The following is a 16,523-nucleotide window of genomic DNA, read 5'->3' on the forward strand; positions in this document are numbered from 1 at the left end:
AGCCACTAGCCACAAGTGGCTATTTAGATTTAATTAAAATGAAATTAAAAATTCAGTTCTTCAACTGCAATAGCCAAATTTGAGTACTCAATAGCCACAAGTGACTAGTGGCTACCATATTGGACAGCACTGACAGGGTACATTTCCATCATCACAGAAGTTCTACAGCAGTGATTTAGCTCAGTCCCATATTGATCTCACATCTCTGCATTCTCATGCACCTGCACAACTGGAAGAAGCTGCAAATGGGGAGTTTGGAGCATTACAAATTCCTAGTTCCAGTTGGGTCCCCAACCATGGCATGCTCTCATTCATTGTCTCACTTGTCTTTGATAGATACACTCAGCCAATCCCCTTTATGACTTCTCCAAAACGTTCAAAGCCCACCACCTCCTCCCTTCTTTCCCTTTCCCTGCTTTTTTTCTGAGCAAGGAGCAACAGCTGGGAAGCTAGATTATAATGCAAAAATAGTAATTGGGAAATATAAATAAAAATGAATAAACTGGTAGACGATGCAGTAAAGAGACCACGGAGAGACGGTCAGGATTGGACCCCTGTATGAAATGCTTTGATGAGGCACAAGGACAGATCTCTAGAAAGCAACCCTCTCATTCAAAGCAATGAGCATGATCTTGACTTAAACTTTCACCGAGAACATGAAGCAATGGGCAGTGAAGCCCACTCTACCATTCCACCGATAATGTTTCTTGGCATCTGCACTGTTCTTTCTTTTTCCTAGACTTTAAGGACCGTGTTCCTCAGTTCCATTCCCTAGAGTCTCTCTGAGATCTTGGTCCAGCAGCTAGTCCCTCTCTCCTATATGTTCAATCTGCCCCTCCATCTAGGCTCCTTCCCCTCAGACTATAGCTCTCTCCAAGGTCCACATTCCCCTTCCTCAACCTTGCTCTCACCTCCTCTTATTCTTCCCTTTCAAACTTCTACACTTGGCTGTCTGTGTCTTCTCTTTACTCCTCAGGCTACTGCAATCTCAATAAAACCGCCATCACTCTCCTACCCACTCTCAATCTGGTTTTTCCCCTTTGCTCTTTTATTTTGGTTGGTGGCACAGTCATCCATTCTGTCTCTAGTCAGAAACATGTGAGCCTCCCTGAGCCCCTAGATCTTTCATGTGTAGTTGATCCCCGAGTACCACCCTCTCATCTCCAATTCTCCTGCCCTGTTCAGGTCACCACCAACGTTCTCCTGGATACATGATATACTCCTTTATTAACTAGTCTCTCCACCTCCAACCTACCTGTCTTCCCCTACCCCGAGCCCCTCCCACATTGTTGACAAGACCCATTAAGATTTGAGTCTCTCATATCACACATGTGTCTACCTATTCCAAACGCTAGGGAACGGCTGATACACTGTAGTTCTGTTTAAATTTCTACTTCTAAAGTTCTTTGTGCAACCAAGGGCACACTGAAATTTATGGAGAAAAATGTAAAAGCAAAGGTTTAAAATGATATGGTAGGCTTATTAACATAAATTATCTAGAAGCACCTCTACATTTGCTCAGCTCCCTCCAACAGATGGTGCTAACAGACATTTTAGACCATGTCATCTTTTAAGTTGCTTACAGTGTGTAAATGGTTGGTTTAAAGGTGTTTTACATCATGACTGTTAAGTACAAATACAATGAGAATGTTAAGAGTGTTAGTAAGACAAGATGTATCATGAGGATTGAAAGAAAAATAGAATTTTAAAAGTGAAAAGTATCAAGAAAACAATAAATGTGGTACAAACAGAACAGACTGTTTAACAGCAATAACAATTCTGAAAGATAAAAATCACACAAAGTTCGAAGGGATAAAAAGGCAAAATCCAGTGTCATTGATGTTTCCTGTTTTCACCCAAAAGATGTATATATATTGAGTGCTCATATTGTCTATTTCGGTCTCGTCCAGAATTGAGTTTTAGAACAACCTTTAGGAACTGAATTCATTCATAAGTAAAGCAGCTTCTGAACTCCACCAGAAATAGCCATCCCAAAGCAAACAAATGGAATTTAGAAGCAGTAACACTGGTCTCATAGAGGAGGATCTATTCTAGATTATGGAATGTTCACAGGGGGTTGCAGTATCATTAGGGACTTCACCCATGTTACCAATTTTTCCAAGTAGCTGTGGCAGTACGTAAAAATAACAGGTATTTTAAACAAAACTGCCAAATGTTATTAACTACGTCTTATAAAAGAGATAGAGATAAATCAATTTTAGAAGACTAAATTAGGTGTCTGGACCTTGACACCTGAAAAAAGAAGGAAAGAGGATTAAAAAAAAAAAGCCAAGTAGCAAAGGGGTACCTGGATGGCTCAGTCAGTTAAGCATCCGACTCTTGGTTTCAGCTCAGGTCTTGAGCTCACGTTCCCTGAGTTTGAGCCCCACATTGGGCTCTGCACAGATAGCACGGAGCCTGCTTGGGATTCTCTCTCTCTGTCCCTGTCCCACTTACTCTCTCTCTCTCAAAATAAATTGAAAAAAAAAAAAAAATATATATATATATATATTTATAGGCTTTGAAAGAGTTACTGAAACTGTGATCTAAAAATTCCATCACATGGCACTCCAAGTTATCTTATTTCTTCTACAACTTTCTCCTTCCAGATCAGAAATCGTAAGGACTTACTTAGACCTTCCAGAGGAGTTGGTCCGATGTTTGCCATTTCCTACGAAGTCGGGAAGGCCTCCATGTAGACTGGCAGCTGTTCCATGTCCTCCTAGGTCTTTCCTAGAATTTTGATCTTGGTTTGATAAGTTAGCAATTTCTAAACGCTCCTAGAAAACAGAAAAGTAAAACCTACTTTAGATACAAGTCATAAATAAGAGACAATTACGGTACATAATCATTAATTCAGCAGAGAGTGAAAATTTTATTTAAGCTGAATGCTTTCCAGTGGAATAAAATTGAACTTTTAAAAATTTAACATCCAGATATATACTGGTTCAAGAACTGAAGGCCAGGGTTAACAGTTTCAAGAGAATGTGAATTTTATAAATGAAAATGCTTAACATCTCAGAAGATGCATGAAAATTTAGGGAGAAAAGCAAGAGGGGGTAAAGAGAAGAAGACAGTCAAAGAGAATGCTGGCGGGCAGGTGGATCAGAGCAAGAGAGAGCTGGAGGAAACAGTCCCATCATCTTACATTCGTGTACAGCTCTGTATTTTCACAGACGACACTTATCTGTGGGAATAACTACATGAGAAGGAAGGGAGGCATCATCAGCCCCATTTTAAGTGATGAGGAAAATGAGTCACATTTAGTGTCACCTGTCAAGGTCACAGGGCCGGCAGTAAAAATGCCAAAGCTTTAAGCCAGGTGCTCCTTACTTGTACATCAGTGCCTCCTCTCAACACCCCCCATAGTTGCCCTTAAGTTAAATGCCATAATTCTACAAAGCGGAACAAGTAAAACTTTCTCTGGATTTCTCCAAATGTGTGTAACTGGTTTTTTGACCAAGTTGCAGTCAGGAAAAATATAGGAAAAAAGGCTTTTTCCTCTTCCACCACTGCTTTTTAAACCTGCCCTGGGGGATCCTTCTTTTCCATCAATGAACGAAATCTCCAGCAGAACAATATGACTTCCATTCGTTGTATTTTCCAAGTACGTATTAACAATTTTAAAGAAAGAAACGGAATTCCAGTCTGGGTTAATATCAAAGCTTCAATCTCTGCTCTCCCTGGACTCATCTGATAAAGTACTGTGATTCCATCAGACTGTGTCATCTACAGATAACACACAACTCTAAGTTTTGCTTCCTCTTTAGGGGAATCTAAAATACGCAACGAATACCAGTTGGGGGATTTTTTTTTTAGTGCTTCATTTTCAGCTTTACTACTATTACTAACATTGGAGAGGAAAACATCATCAAGGGAAATAACATTTTATGTTTAGCAAAATGAAAGTATTTTAGTATGGTACAACTGATACAGTACCTGCTTAGCCATTTCTTTCCTTTTTCTCTCTTTTCTCTCTTCTTCCCTCCTCTGAATCTCATGAAGGATTTCACGTTGCTGAAATAAAACATACTGCCATCAAATGCCAATCTCTGAAACCCAGACAATATATAAATCCTACAACCACAAAAAAACCTGTTACATTTCTGTAATTCAAGCCCTCCTTTCCCAAAAGGCCTGAATATAAAGAACCTGACAGCAAACTATAGTTAGGCCGGTTGTAGCAGGTCCTCTGCAGTGGTTGTTCCCATTTAGTAAGGTTTCAAGACTAGGGGGAGGGGCAGTGACTCCCCACTCTTCATGTTTCCATGTAGAAAGACTTTCACTACAGCATCACCCTTGGCCTCGCACTTCTCCCCACCTTGACCTATGCCCTCCTCTTTGAAGTCTGCCTGTCTATGAGAACACGCATTTGCGTCTGTCTGCCCTCGGCCACAGGGGTGTAGGGCCAACGTGGTGGAGGTGGGCTGAGCTGTCTTCAGGGCCTTGACCAGGAATGGCAATGACCCGGGCACCACCCCCACATGCTATAGACCTTAAGCGGCATTCTCTAGTTTGCTCAGTATTCAAAGCAGTATTTGGATCTCCATCCATTTAACTCCTGTATTTGTTGTTCAAGTGGATCTGAATTAAGGTTGAGAAAAATAGTGTGTTTTTGAGTCCCCTAAATTCCAGGTGTAGTGAGTTCAAGCCCCACGTGGGGCTTGCTGCTGTCAGCATAGAGCTCTCTTCAGATCCTCTGTCCTCCTCACTTTCTGCCCCTCCCCTGCTTGTGCTCTCTTCTCAGAAATAAACATTAAAAAGATTCTCTCTCTCTCCCTCTGCCTATCTCCCCTACTCATGCGTTCCCTCTTTCTAAAATAAAAAAAAAAAAACAGAAGTAACAAACGAATAGGGCCCACAAAGAGACAGGTGTTAACTTATAAGCACAGGATGAACAAAATGAAGGGGGAAAAAAAAACCCCAAAACCAGCAGTAAGAACCTAAGAAAAGCAGAATAACAAACCCTAGGGGTGCCTGGGTGGCTCAGTCGGTTAAGCATGTGACTTCAGCTCAGGTCATGATCTCGCAGTTCATGGGTTCGAGCCCCACATTGGGCTCTGAGCTGTTAGCTCAGAGCCCGGAGCCTACTTTGGATTCTGGGTCTCCCTCTCTTTCTGCCCCTCCCCCACTCGTACTCCGCCTCTCTCTCTCTCCCCAAAATAAACAAACATTAAAAAAAAAAAAGAAATAGTTACATAATAACATCTACAAGAAGAAAACTAGAAAGCCTCACCAAGAGATAAAAATAAATGAAGAAGAACATTCCTGGATAGGAAGTCTGAATATTGTCAAGACATCAATTCTTCCTAAATGAATATATAAGTCTAGTGCAGAGAGTTTGTTTTGATTTTGAGAGAACAATCCTGCAGTTCACCTGTAAGGATAAGTGGGTAAGAATGGCTGAGGAAGAAAGAAAAGCATAAATAATGGAAAATGAAGAGAGGGGGATGTGCCTTTTCAGATATTAAATTATTATAAAAGATACAGTAATTCAGAGTCTGGTAAGGAGTCCAGGAAAAAACTGAACAAAATAGATAATTCACAAATAGAACTTAGTATACAGAAAGAGTTAAAGTACACTTTAAAGGAAATAATACAAATCAACTAAGAAAAAAAATGGAGGAAAAAAAACTTAGGACGCTCATTTTTATAACCCACATCAAAATGGGTTCTAGGTAAGTTGATTAAAAGACTAAATAGAAAAAAAACCAGAAAACACTAAGTTAAAAATCAAGGAGGAAACTTAGATACGTATTATTTTCTTTGGTGAAAGGATTTTAAAAATAACACAGAAGTGTACACACTTGTGCAAACAGATTAAAGAAAAAAATACAAATGGTTAGTGAACATAAAAAAAAATTCAATCTCTGGCTTTGGTACTCATTTGGGTAGGGGATACTTGTTCCACAGAAGGAAGAAGAAAATTCAGTAAAACTCAGTAAATTCCTAGGGCGCCTGGGTGGCTCAATCGGTTAAGCATCAACCTCAGCTCAGGTCATGATCTCCAGGTTTGTGAGTTCAAGCCCCTCCAATGGGCTCCACACTGGTGGTGCAACACCTGTTGGGATTCTCTCTCTCTCAAAATAAATAAATAACTAAAAAAAAAAACCACAAAAAACCCTCAGTGAATTTGTGCACAGGTTAACAAGTTCAGAAAGACCATAAATAAAAGAAGTTTGGTTAAACAAACCTTCTTCTCTTCTCTTTAAAAATCTGGACTAGACTGAGGGTTCTAGGAGCAGCATTAACATATTGGGAGGAAATACATACATACATACATATATATATATATATACATATATATATATATATATATATATATGGAGAAAACCACTCATAATATTTCTCAGTTACTCTTTGGGCCTCTTCTCATTCGAATCTAAAGTTCTTGAATCAAATGCTGAGCAAAACTTAAATAAAGTTAAGTGTGTAGGCAGAGACAGAGAAAGAACCCACAGGAGCTCGCGGTGTTCTGGGCTCGGCCACCGGTAGGGACAAGGGTCTCACCTCCTGCTCCACTTTCTGCTTGGCCTCCAACAGCCTCCGCTGCTCCTCCTGAGCCCGTCTTTCCAGCATTTCTTCATGGAAAGACTTGGGAGGGGGCTTGTTATGTTCGCTGAGAAAGGACTGCACGTGGTCGGCCAGTTCAAAAATCATCACCTAAACATGCAGATGAAAATCAACCACAAATGGTAAAATGACCAGAAGACAGGGCCCAAAGGAGACTACAGAAAGTCAGGCAGGCTATCAGAGGCCCGCTTACAATGGTGACACTCACTTTGTCATGCCCCGTTCTGAATTAGGTATATATGATACAATCATGGCAGGAGAGAGTTTTGGGGCTCACCAGACCAAAAAAACTTCACTTTTCTTTTACAGTACTTTTTTACTTTATTGGCATTTTCTGTATAATAAATCTGACAAAAATATTTTTCTGTACAAACAAATCTGATAAAAGTATTTATTAACACTGCACAAAAATAAAGTACCTTCCCAACTAGAAAACCTGTCTAGATAACGATAGCTGAAAAATCATCGCCAGCTTAAAAGCCTTCATCTGTCCATACAGTGTACTGAAAACATTCTTTGGGGTACAGAGGCAAATATTTCGAGGCCTCACTCTCTCCCTGCTAGTAACAGGTCAGTAGGAGGCTGATCCATACTAAGAAAGAATTTCATTCCCACTTAGGGCAGCACTCATGGATAATACCAGAAGGAAAAATGCCCCCCTCAGACATTCTTTATGTGAGCATAGGAGCCACTTTCCCGCACCTCTAGGAGTCATAAATCACATCTAAGGTTGGTAAGCTCATAGGACAAGGGTCTCTGGGACCCCAAAGTGACCACTCCAACCCCCAGCCCAACAAGGTCAAGAATGCCAAGCTCCTTCTGCAGATGAGGACCGCCACTGAGAATTTTCTTTTTCCTCAATTACAATAAGGCAGTTTAAAAATTCTTATTTCTAAAGGGACTTGAGAGGGTCGTAATTAATAATAAAAGTTACTGTACACAAGAATACAGTCAGTTCATTTGGTGGTCACTTACCTTCCTCTTGAGGAGCAAATACAAAGACTCCACAGCTCTGGTTGGAGGAAGTTAATGCATTTTCTTTTTTTTTTTTTTTTAATTCTTTTTAGTATTTATTTATTTTTGAGAGAAAGAGATAGAGTGCAAGTGGGGGAGGGGCAGTGAGAGAGGGAGACACAGAATCTGAAGCAGTCTCCATGCTCTCAGCTGTCAGCACAGAGCCTGATGAGGGGCTCGAACCCACAGACTGTGAGATCATGACCTGAGCTGAAGTCAGACACTTTACCAACTGAGCCACCCAGGCACCCCAATGTATTTTCTGATTATAGCAGAAGCTGTGGCATTCACTGGATATGCTTCACTTTATAGTTAAGTCTAGAGTCTAAGTAGGATGCAAATTCTTCAAAGACAAGCTCTTTTAAGAAAAGTTGGGGAAAGTAGGCAGTTTCCGTGATGTCAATGAGAAACCAATATTACACCAGAAAGGAGGGAAGAGTCAAGCGGTGTAGGGGTTTTCTTTTGCCAATCGATTTAATTTAGTAGCATTTTCTGTACAAACACATCAGATACGATATATAGGACTAGATGAAAATAACTACTTTCCACAGTGGCTCCTGTCCCTCTCTCCCTCTGTACCTATATGGCTGATTGTCTTGCTTCTCTCAGCACTCTGCTCAAATGTGACGTCATCAGAAGCCTCTCCTTATTTATACCAGCCACCCCATCACCTCACAACACCTATCTGTATTAGCCAGGGTGCTCCAGAGAAATAGAACCAATAGGATAAGGTAGGGGTGTGTGTGTGTGTGCATGTACAGAGAAAGGGACTGATTTTAAGGAATTGACTCATGCAATTACAGAGGCTGGAAAGTTGAAAATCTGTGGGGTAGACCAGCAGGCTGGAGACCCAGCAAAGAGCTGCTGTGGCAGTTGTGGTCTGACAGCCCTCTGGCAACTCCCTCCGCTTCCAGGGAGGCCAGTCTTTTTCTGTCAAAGCCCTCAAGGGACTGGATGAGGCCCACACATTATGAAGGGTGATCTGCTTAACTCAAACTCTACTAATTTAAATGTTAACCTCATCTAAAAACATACCTTCAAAGAAACACCTAGAACAACACTTGTCCAAATATCTGGGTACCATAGGCTAGCCAAGTTGACCAAATTAACCATCATAACATCTATTAGAATACAACTGAAATAAAATATATGACAACACTGGAGCACCTGAGTGGCTCAGTCAGTTAAGGATCCGACTCTTGATTTCAGCTCACTTCATGATCTCATGGCTCCTGAGAACGAGCCCTGTGTCGGGCTCTGTGCTCACAGTGCGGAGCCTGTTTGGAATTCTCTCTCCCTCTCCCTCTCCCCTGCTTGTGTGCATTAGAACATTCTCTCTCTTAAAATAAATACATAAACTTTTTTTTTTTTTTTAAACGACAACATCAAATGCTGGCAAGGATGTGGAGAAACGGGATCACTCACACATTGGTGGTGGGATGTTAAGTGGTAGAGCCAATCTGGAAAAGTTTGGCAGGTGCTTACAAATTGAACATGCCACTAACATACACCCACAAATGCACTCCTGGGCATTTATTCTAGAGAAATGAAAATTTATATTTACATAAAAACAAATTTTTTAATGAGAGGTATCTGGGTACCTCAGTCGGGTAAGCATCCAACTTCGGCTCAGGTCATGATCTCATGGTTTGTGAGTTCAGGCCCCCCCCCTTCCCCCACCACTGGGCTGTCTGCTGTCAACACAGAGCCCACTTCAGATCCTCTGTCCCCCTGTCTCTGTGCCTCTCCAGCTCATGTGTGCTATCTCCCAAAAATAAATAAACATAAGGGGCGCCTGGGTGGCTCAGTCGGTTGAGCGTCCGACTTCGGCTCAGGTCATGGTCTCACGGTTTGTGGGTTCAAGCCCTACGTGGGGCTCTGGGCTGACAGCTCGAAGCCTAGAGCCTGCTTTGGATGCTGTGTCTCCTTCTCTCTCTGCCCCTCCCCCACTCATGCTGTCTCTCTCTGCCTCTCAAAAATAAAGAAACGTAATAAAAAAAATTTTTCTTAATAAAAAAATAAAATAAATAAATAAACATTAAAAAAAACCCTATAGGGGCGTCTGGGTGGCTCAGTCGGTTAAGCATCTGACTTCGGCTCAGGTCATGATCTCACAGTTTGTGGGTTCAAGCCCCGTGCTGTGCTGATAGCTGGAAGTCTGGAGCCTGCTTTGGATTCTGTGGCTCCCTCTCTCCGCCCCTCCCCTGCTTGTGCACACGCTCTCTCTCTCTCTCAAAAATAAACGTTAAAAAAAAATCCTATATATGAATCACTCAACAGCTTCATTTTTTAATACCCAAAAACTAGAAACAACTCAAATGTCTTTCACCTGGTGGATGGCTAAATCAACAGTGGTATATCTATACCATGGAATACTACTTAGTAATAAGAAATAATAACTACTGATACATGCAACAATCTGGATATGCTAGAGAATTATTCTCAGGGAAAAGAAAGCCAAGGGGCACCTGCGTGGCTCAGTGGATTAAGCAACCACTCTTGGTTTCAGCTCAGGTCACGATCTTATGGTTCATGGGACTGAGGCCCGGTTCGGGCTCTGCGCTGACATCATGGGAGACTGCTTGGGATTGCCTCTCTCTCTGCTCCTCCCAACTCCCAGTCTCTCTCTCAAAAATAAATAAACTTTAAAAAAAAAAAAAGGAAAGAAAGTCAGTATCGAAGAATACATACTGTATGATTCCACTTACATAACATCCCTGAAACTGAGTAAAGGGTACATGAGATCTTAGTATCATTTCTTAAAACTCCATGTGAATCTATAATTATCTCAAAGTAAAAACTGTAATTTAAGAGAAAGCCCAAGAAAGGGCATCAGAAGCAAAAATAAACAAGTGGGACCATATCAAATTCTAAAACTTTTGCACAGCAAAGGAAACCATCAACAAAATGAAAAGGCAACCTATGGAATGAGAGGAAATATTTGTACATCACCTATCTGATAGAGCTAATAGTCAAAATATATAAGCAACTCATACAACAGCAACAAAATCCCAAATACTCCAGTTAGAAAATGGACAGAGGCTCTGAATAGACATTTTTCCAAAGAAGACATCCAGAAGGCCAACAGGTACATGAAAAGGTGCTCAACATCACTAATCATCAGGGAAATGCAAGTCAAAAGTACAATGAGCTATCGCTTCACACCTGTTAGAATGGCTGTCATCAAAAAGATCAGAGATAACAAGTGATGTGGAGCAAAGGGAATCCTTGTGCACTGTTGATGGGAATGAGACTGGTTCAGCCGCTGTGGAAAACAGTGAGATCGTTTTCTCAAAAAATAAAAACAGACTACCATATGATCCAACGACTACACTTCTGGGTATCAAAGGAAATGAAAATAGGATCTTGAAGAGATATCTGCACTCCCATGTTATTGCTGCATTATTCACAAAAGCCAAGTCATGAGAACAACCTCCGTGTCTGTCAACGGATGAATAAGGATGTGGTACACATATACACACACAGGAACACTTTGTGGCCACGAGAAAGGACATCCTGCTGTTGGCAACAGGGATGGACCTTGAGGGCATTATGCTAAGTAAAATAAGTCAGACTGAGAAAGACAAATACTGGATTATCTCACTTATATGTGGAATCCAAAAAAGCCCAACTCCTAAAAACAGAGACTGGGGGTGGGAGAAGGGAAGCGATATTGGTCAAAGGGTACAAACTTCTGGTTATACAATGAATAAGTTCTGGGGATCCAGTGTACAGCTCAGTGAATACAATTAATAATATTGTCTTGTAAAAAATAAAGCAAAGATATTTTCAAAAAAATGTCACACATTACGGATCCAAGAAGCCAGAGGATTCTACAGTCGAATTTTCAATATAATTCCGCGTTATTTTTCAGTTAGACATCAGACTATTTAGAGAAAACTTTGGAATAATTCCTAGGGACTAGCTTTTTATCCAGGCTGTTCTACAATCACCTCTGTAGCTCAACAATCACTGAACATCTTGGAAACAGTACCAGGCGGGGGGAGAGGGGTGAGGGGGTCATGCTGTGACTTGCTGTGTTATAGAACATAATTGGAAAACAGTTCAGTCACTTTACCACAAGTCCAAAAGAGACACAGAGGCCTGGGGTAAGTCCTTCCTTAACTCTTCTCAGTTTTTACAGGATGGGATACTTAAGCATGAGCTGCCTAGGCTCATGTGAATATGAGTGATTTTACACAAAGGCGAGGAAAAGACAGATGATACTTGAAGGGAACTGGTCTGGGCTAAGAAACCCAGAGTAAGTCACCTAGTCTAGCCCTCCAGAGAGACCTACCACCCAAGGGGAAGCTCATGCATATCTTCATGTGCGGAGGATTAAAAGAGAATTAATAACTAAATGGAAATGCTAAGATACAAAAGGGACGTTGAAGGAGTAGAGTATGTCGCTAATCACCAAGAAGGAAAACAATAAGCTCTTCTGATATGAAACACGGGCAGGTGGCAAGGTTTGGTCAGAAATTACTTGTCTGGGGGAATCTGAGTGGCTCAATCGGTTGAGTGTCCGACTGCAGCTCAGGTCACGATCTCATGATTTGTGAGTCGGAGCCCCGCATCGGCTGGCTACTATCAGCCTGTCAGTGCAGAGCCGGCTCCGAATTCTCTCTCCCCCTCTCTCTGCCCCTACCCTGCTTGCACTCTCCCCAAAATATATACAAAAGAAGAAAGAAAAAAAAGAAATTACTTGTCTGCAAACATTTTCCAATGTAAAGGTTCAAGTCAGTATCAAGTTATGATGACAGGTCCAAAGTGTGCACACAGTAGGGCCAGGGTCACATGGACTCTTCAAAATTCTGAAGCATCAATATACCATTGATACACCTCTATGAATTATCATTAATCAAAACCATAAATTAAAAAAAATACACATAACAATGTTCCTGTTTGTACCTATCAACAAGAAACAAAACATTCTTGCCAAAATTGGGTTTGAGGTGCAATGCAACGGCCTCTAAGCCAAAGAAAAGGCAGGAAGGTGAACACTAGTGAACGGGATGAGATTTCTACTGTCCTCTTACAACTCCAGTTAAACATATCTTACCTCTCCACAATGTTTTTTGGCCACTTTCTCTAGGTGGGATTTTAATAAATGAACACTCTCATTTGACAGACCTTTGGCATTCTTTAACTCTATTTCGGGGACTCTGGAAAAGAAAAAGACAAAAAGGAGTTACTCCAAAAAAGTATGGCCTCTTTGCGTTAATATTTGCTAAGTGCAACCTTGAGGCCCAGGGATTTCCTACAGGCTTCTATACCACCAGCAGCATTTCCCTTCATCTCAAAGGATTTCAACGGCATCCCAGCAACTCTGCTGACACAGTGCTTGACATGGGGTCACCTGTGGCCCCTGGGGGAGAAGCCCGCGGGGACCAGACTTACTGGGCTCCATTCTGACTTGCCCCCAACAATTACCCAGCTCTCACAGTTCACCCGCAAGAGTCCAAGTGCTCTGGGCTCATTAGTGCTCCAGCATAAAACAGACCAAGCACAACCAGGCAAGATGAAGCCTCGGTTGGGGCACCTGGCTGGCTCAGTCAGTGGAGCACGTGACTCTTGACTTCGAGGTTGTGAGTTCGAGCCCCACGTTGGGTGTAGAGATTACGTAAAAATAAAATCTTTAAAAAAAAAACCCAAAAAGCAGATGAGGACTCAGCGATCCATCCAGCATCCCCACTACATGCATGTTGTGTCACTCCTTGTGATTGCCAACAAGGTGGAAATGCTCACTCACCCACTCACATCTGAATCTACCTGTGTGTGCTCTGCAAGGATGCCCAGCACGCTCGTCTCCCTGCAGAGCACAAGCGAGACTCAACACTTTTCTGTGCGAGGTACGCAGCCGCCACTCCTCAGCTTCCCCTTGATTCCCCATCAATAGATATCCAATAACAGTTCACTGACATCAAATCGACTTTGATTTCGCTGAAGAGAAGCTGACTCTACTTCCGACCAATTATTTCTGAGTAACTGATGGGATTTTAGTTTAGCAAAGCCTTTACTATTTTACTACCTCTGCGTTCTCTCACTGCCCTGGTGTGGTAGGTTGCTACATCATTATCCCCTTGGATAGATGGAAACCTGAGAGAAAGGAGTTCATACATATGAGAACAAGAAAGGAAAGGCCATACATACAGTCCTGAGTATGGTCCATCTAACCCACAACTCTCTCACATCAAAGACTATCTGCATCCAAGACTATCTTGCAGAAAAACAAAGTTTTCCTGTACCATATCATCTCCAACAATAAGAATGCTCCCCCAAGTCAAGCCTTACATAACTTTTTTAATTCAGCAGTCATTATATAGCAATCAATGTTAACAGAATGATGAAAAAACCCATCTACAATAATTAAACTTTAAAAATCCGCCCCCCCCCAATTTTTTTTCAGCTTTCTATGTCCTTGGCACATAATTTATAATTTTATATAGCTGAGATTATAATGTCTACTTTATGGCTCTTTTATAATCATTTCCGTGTTTTTTTTTCTTTTTTAGAAATCATCCCAGGGCTCCTGGGTGACTCCAATGGTTGTCTTTTTTTTTTTTTTTTCAATGTTTTGAGAGAGAGAGAGAGCACAAGCAGGGAAGGGGCAGAGACAGGGGTGGGGGTGGGGGGTAGAGCAGAGAGAAAGGGGGACAGAGGATCTAAAGCAGGCACTGCACTGACAGCAGTGAGCCCTACACGGGGCTCAAACTCACAAACCATGAGTTCATGACCTGAGCCAAAGTCAGACACTCAACTGACTGGAGCCACCCAGGCACCCTGAGTGTCTGACTATTGATTTTGGCTCAGGTCATAACCTCACAGTCATGAGATCAAGCCCCCGCCCCCCCGTCGGACTCCATGCTGGGCATGGAACCTACTTGAGATTCTCTCCCTCTACCCTTCCCTTGCTGGCACACAGGAACACACACACTCTCTCTCTCAAAATAAAATCAATCAATAAATCATCCCAAAATATTTTTATCAATTAGACACATCAAGATTTGCCAGAATGGTCCCCTAGTGCAGTGGTTCTCAATCAGGGGTGACTGTGTCCCCAGGGAATACCTGTCAATGTCCAAAGGCAGACAAACTCTGCATTCCTTGCCTACATACCTATTTCATTCGGCTCATCCTGTGTTATATCCTTTATAGTAAGCTGATAATTAGTTGAAAGCAAAGCCTTCCTGAGTTCTACAAGCTGTTCTAACAAATTTCCAAACCTAAGGACAGGGTTGAAGGCCATATTTACGGCTGGTTGACTGGAAATGCGGTACGTGCAACCAGGGTTTGAAGTTTTGTGGAACTGAGCCCTTAACTCGTGAGGTCTGCAATAACCACAGCTAGTCTGTGGGGCACCTGGGTGGCTCAGCTGGTTAAGCATGTGACTTCAGCTCAGGTCATGATCTCACGGACCACGAGCCCAGCTTTGGGTGACTTCGTGCCCCCCAGTTCAGGAGAGCACGAGCTCCACTTCTGGTGAGCACAAGCCCCACATCGGGTGAGCCCTGCTTCTCTCTCTCGGCCCCTTGTGGGATTCTCTCTCTTTCTCTCCCTCTCTCTGCTCCCCTACCCCCCACTCACTTGCACCCTCTGTCTCTGTCTAAAACAACGACAACAACAAAACATGGCTAGTTCATATCAAAACTGAACCCAGCTGTCAGAAAAGACACCACCTATTTGGCATCAGGCAAAATAAAACCTAGAGAGACACTGCCTTGTTTTTCTTTCATAAATGTAATTACCCTTTTACTAATTCATTAATTAACTTTCTAAATACCTACTATACCTACTCTAGGCGCAGTGTTAGAGGCAAAAGAGGGTTACTAGATTCAAGCAGCTCATCTTGACCTCTCTGAATTTTCTGGATAACAAATTTCCATAAATTTACCACCCACTCTGTGAGGCACTGCATCCTTTTATTTGTCACTTTTCTCCACTGGTTCCTGCACAAGAAGCTCAAGCCACAAATATCATCCAAGCCAATCTGCCTCTCCGTGTGTAATGTCTCAGGAAAGATTACATGAAATATACATATACTTCAAAAAGACAGTATGTGGGGTGCCTGGGTGGTTCAGCCAGTTGAGCGTCCGACTCTTGATTTCCGCTCAGGTCACAATCCGAGGGTCGTGGGATCGAGTCCTGCATTGGGCTCTGTGCTGATAGCATGGAGGCGGCTTGGGATTCTCTCTTCCTCCCTCGGCCCCTACCCCAGTTGCTCACACGCAATAGTTGACTACTGATGGCCAACGCTCTTGCAATACCAGTGGTTCTCACCTAGAGGCAGTACGCTTTCAGGGGGAGTTTGAAAATGGTGGTGTCTTGTGGTTGTCTCACAGATTGAAGAGCACTTCTAGCATCACTGGGTAGGGCCAGGGATACAGCAAGCCCTGCATGGTGGAGACTCATCAGCAGTGCCCCTAGTAACAGAGGGACTCAAAACTCCTTTTTCCTCTAGGGAATAAAACTTCCATTAGGCCCAGAAAGCTATTGCTACTCTAAGTTTTAACACCAACCACATTTTAAAACTAAGTATACAAGGGTTCTACTGGTTCTCACACGTTTATCTTTTTCTCTTTTTAATTTATTTTTATTTTTTGGGAGAGAGAGAGTGTGTGCACGCACGCACACACACATGCAAGCAGGGGAGGGGCAGAGGGAGATGGAGAGAGAGAATCCCAAGCAGGCTCCGTGCTCAGCGCGGAGCCCAACACGGGGCTCGATCTCACAACTGTGAGATCACAACCTGAGCCAAAATCAAGAGTTGGATGCCTAACCAACTGAGCCACCCGGGTGCCCCATCCCTTTCTTCTAGATTATTCCTCTTTCCAATTTAGGAAGAATTAAACAAAAATTAACACATCAGAAAAGAAGAAAAAAAGCAAGAAGAAAATTAACACATCAGAAAAAGCAAACAATTGGTCACGGAGCAA

At 42.3% G+C, this 16,523-nt stretch overlaps 1 protein-coding gene across 5 annotated transcripts in view; it reads right to left on the bottom strand.

Moving 5' to 3' along the window:
* EIF2AK4 (eukaryotic translation initiation factor 2 alpha kinase 4) overlaps positions 1 to 16,523 on the bottom strand; it is a 98,282-nt gene that overhangs the window by 70,339 nt on the left and 11,420 nt on the right. For 4 of the 5 annotated variants that reach the window (XR_006218674.1, XM_042989171.1, XM_007081644.3 and 1 more), the window contains exons 3-6: positions 12,650 to 12,752; positions 6,511 to 6,663; positions 3,940 to 4,017; positions 2,632 to 2,780 (exon numbers count right to left, since the gene is read on the bottom strand). Coding sequence is in view for 4 of the 5 variants with exons in the window: in XM_042989171.1 (XP_042845105.1) it covers positions 2,632 to 2,780; positions 3,940 to 4,017; positions 6,511 to 6,663; positions 12,650 to 12,752 (483 nt within the window). In the remaining variant the exon portion in view is untranslated. Of the gene's footprint in view, positions 1 to 2,631; positions 2,781 to 3,939; positions 4,018 to 6,510; positions 6,664 to 12,649; positions 12,753 to 13,618; positions 13,687 to 16,523 lie in introns of all 5 variants that reach the window. The other variant, XM_042989172.1, reaches the window with a different exon arrangement.

The sequence above is a fragment of the Panthera tigris genome, chromosome B3 (assembly GCF_018350195.1).
Source record: "Panthera tigris isolate Pti1 chromosome B3, P.tigris_Pti1_mat1.1, whole genome shotgun sequence".
NCBI classification, from domain to species: domain Eukaryota; kingdom Metazoa; phylum Chordata; class Mammalia; order Carnivora; family Felidae; genus Panthera; species Panthera tigris.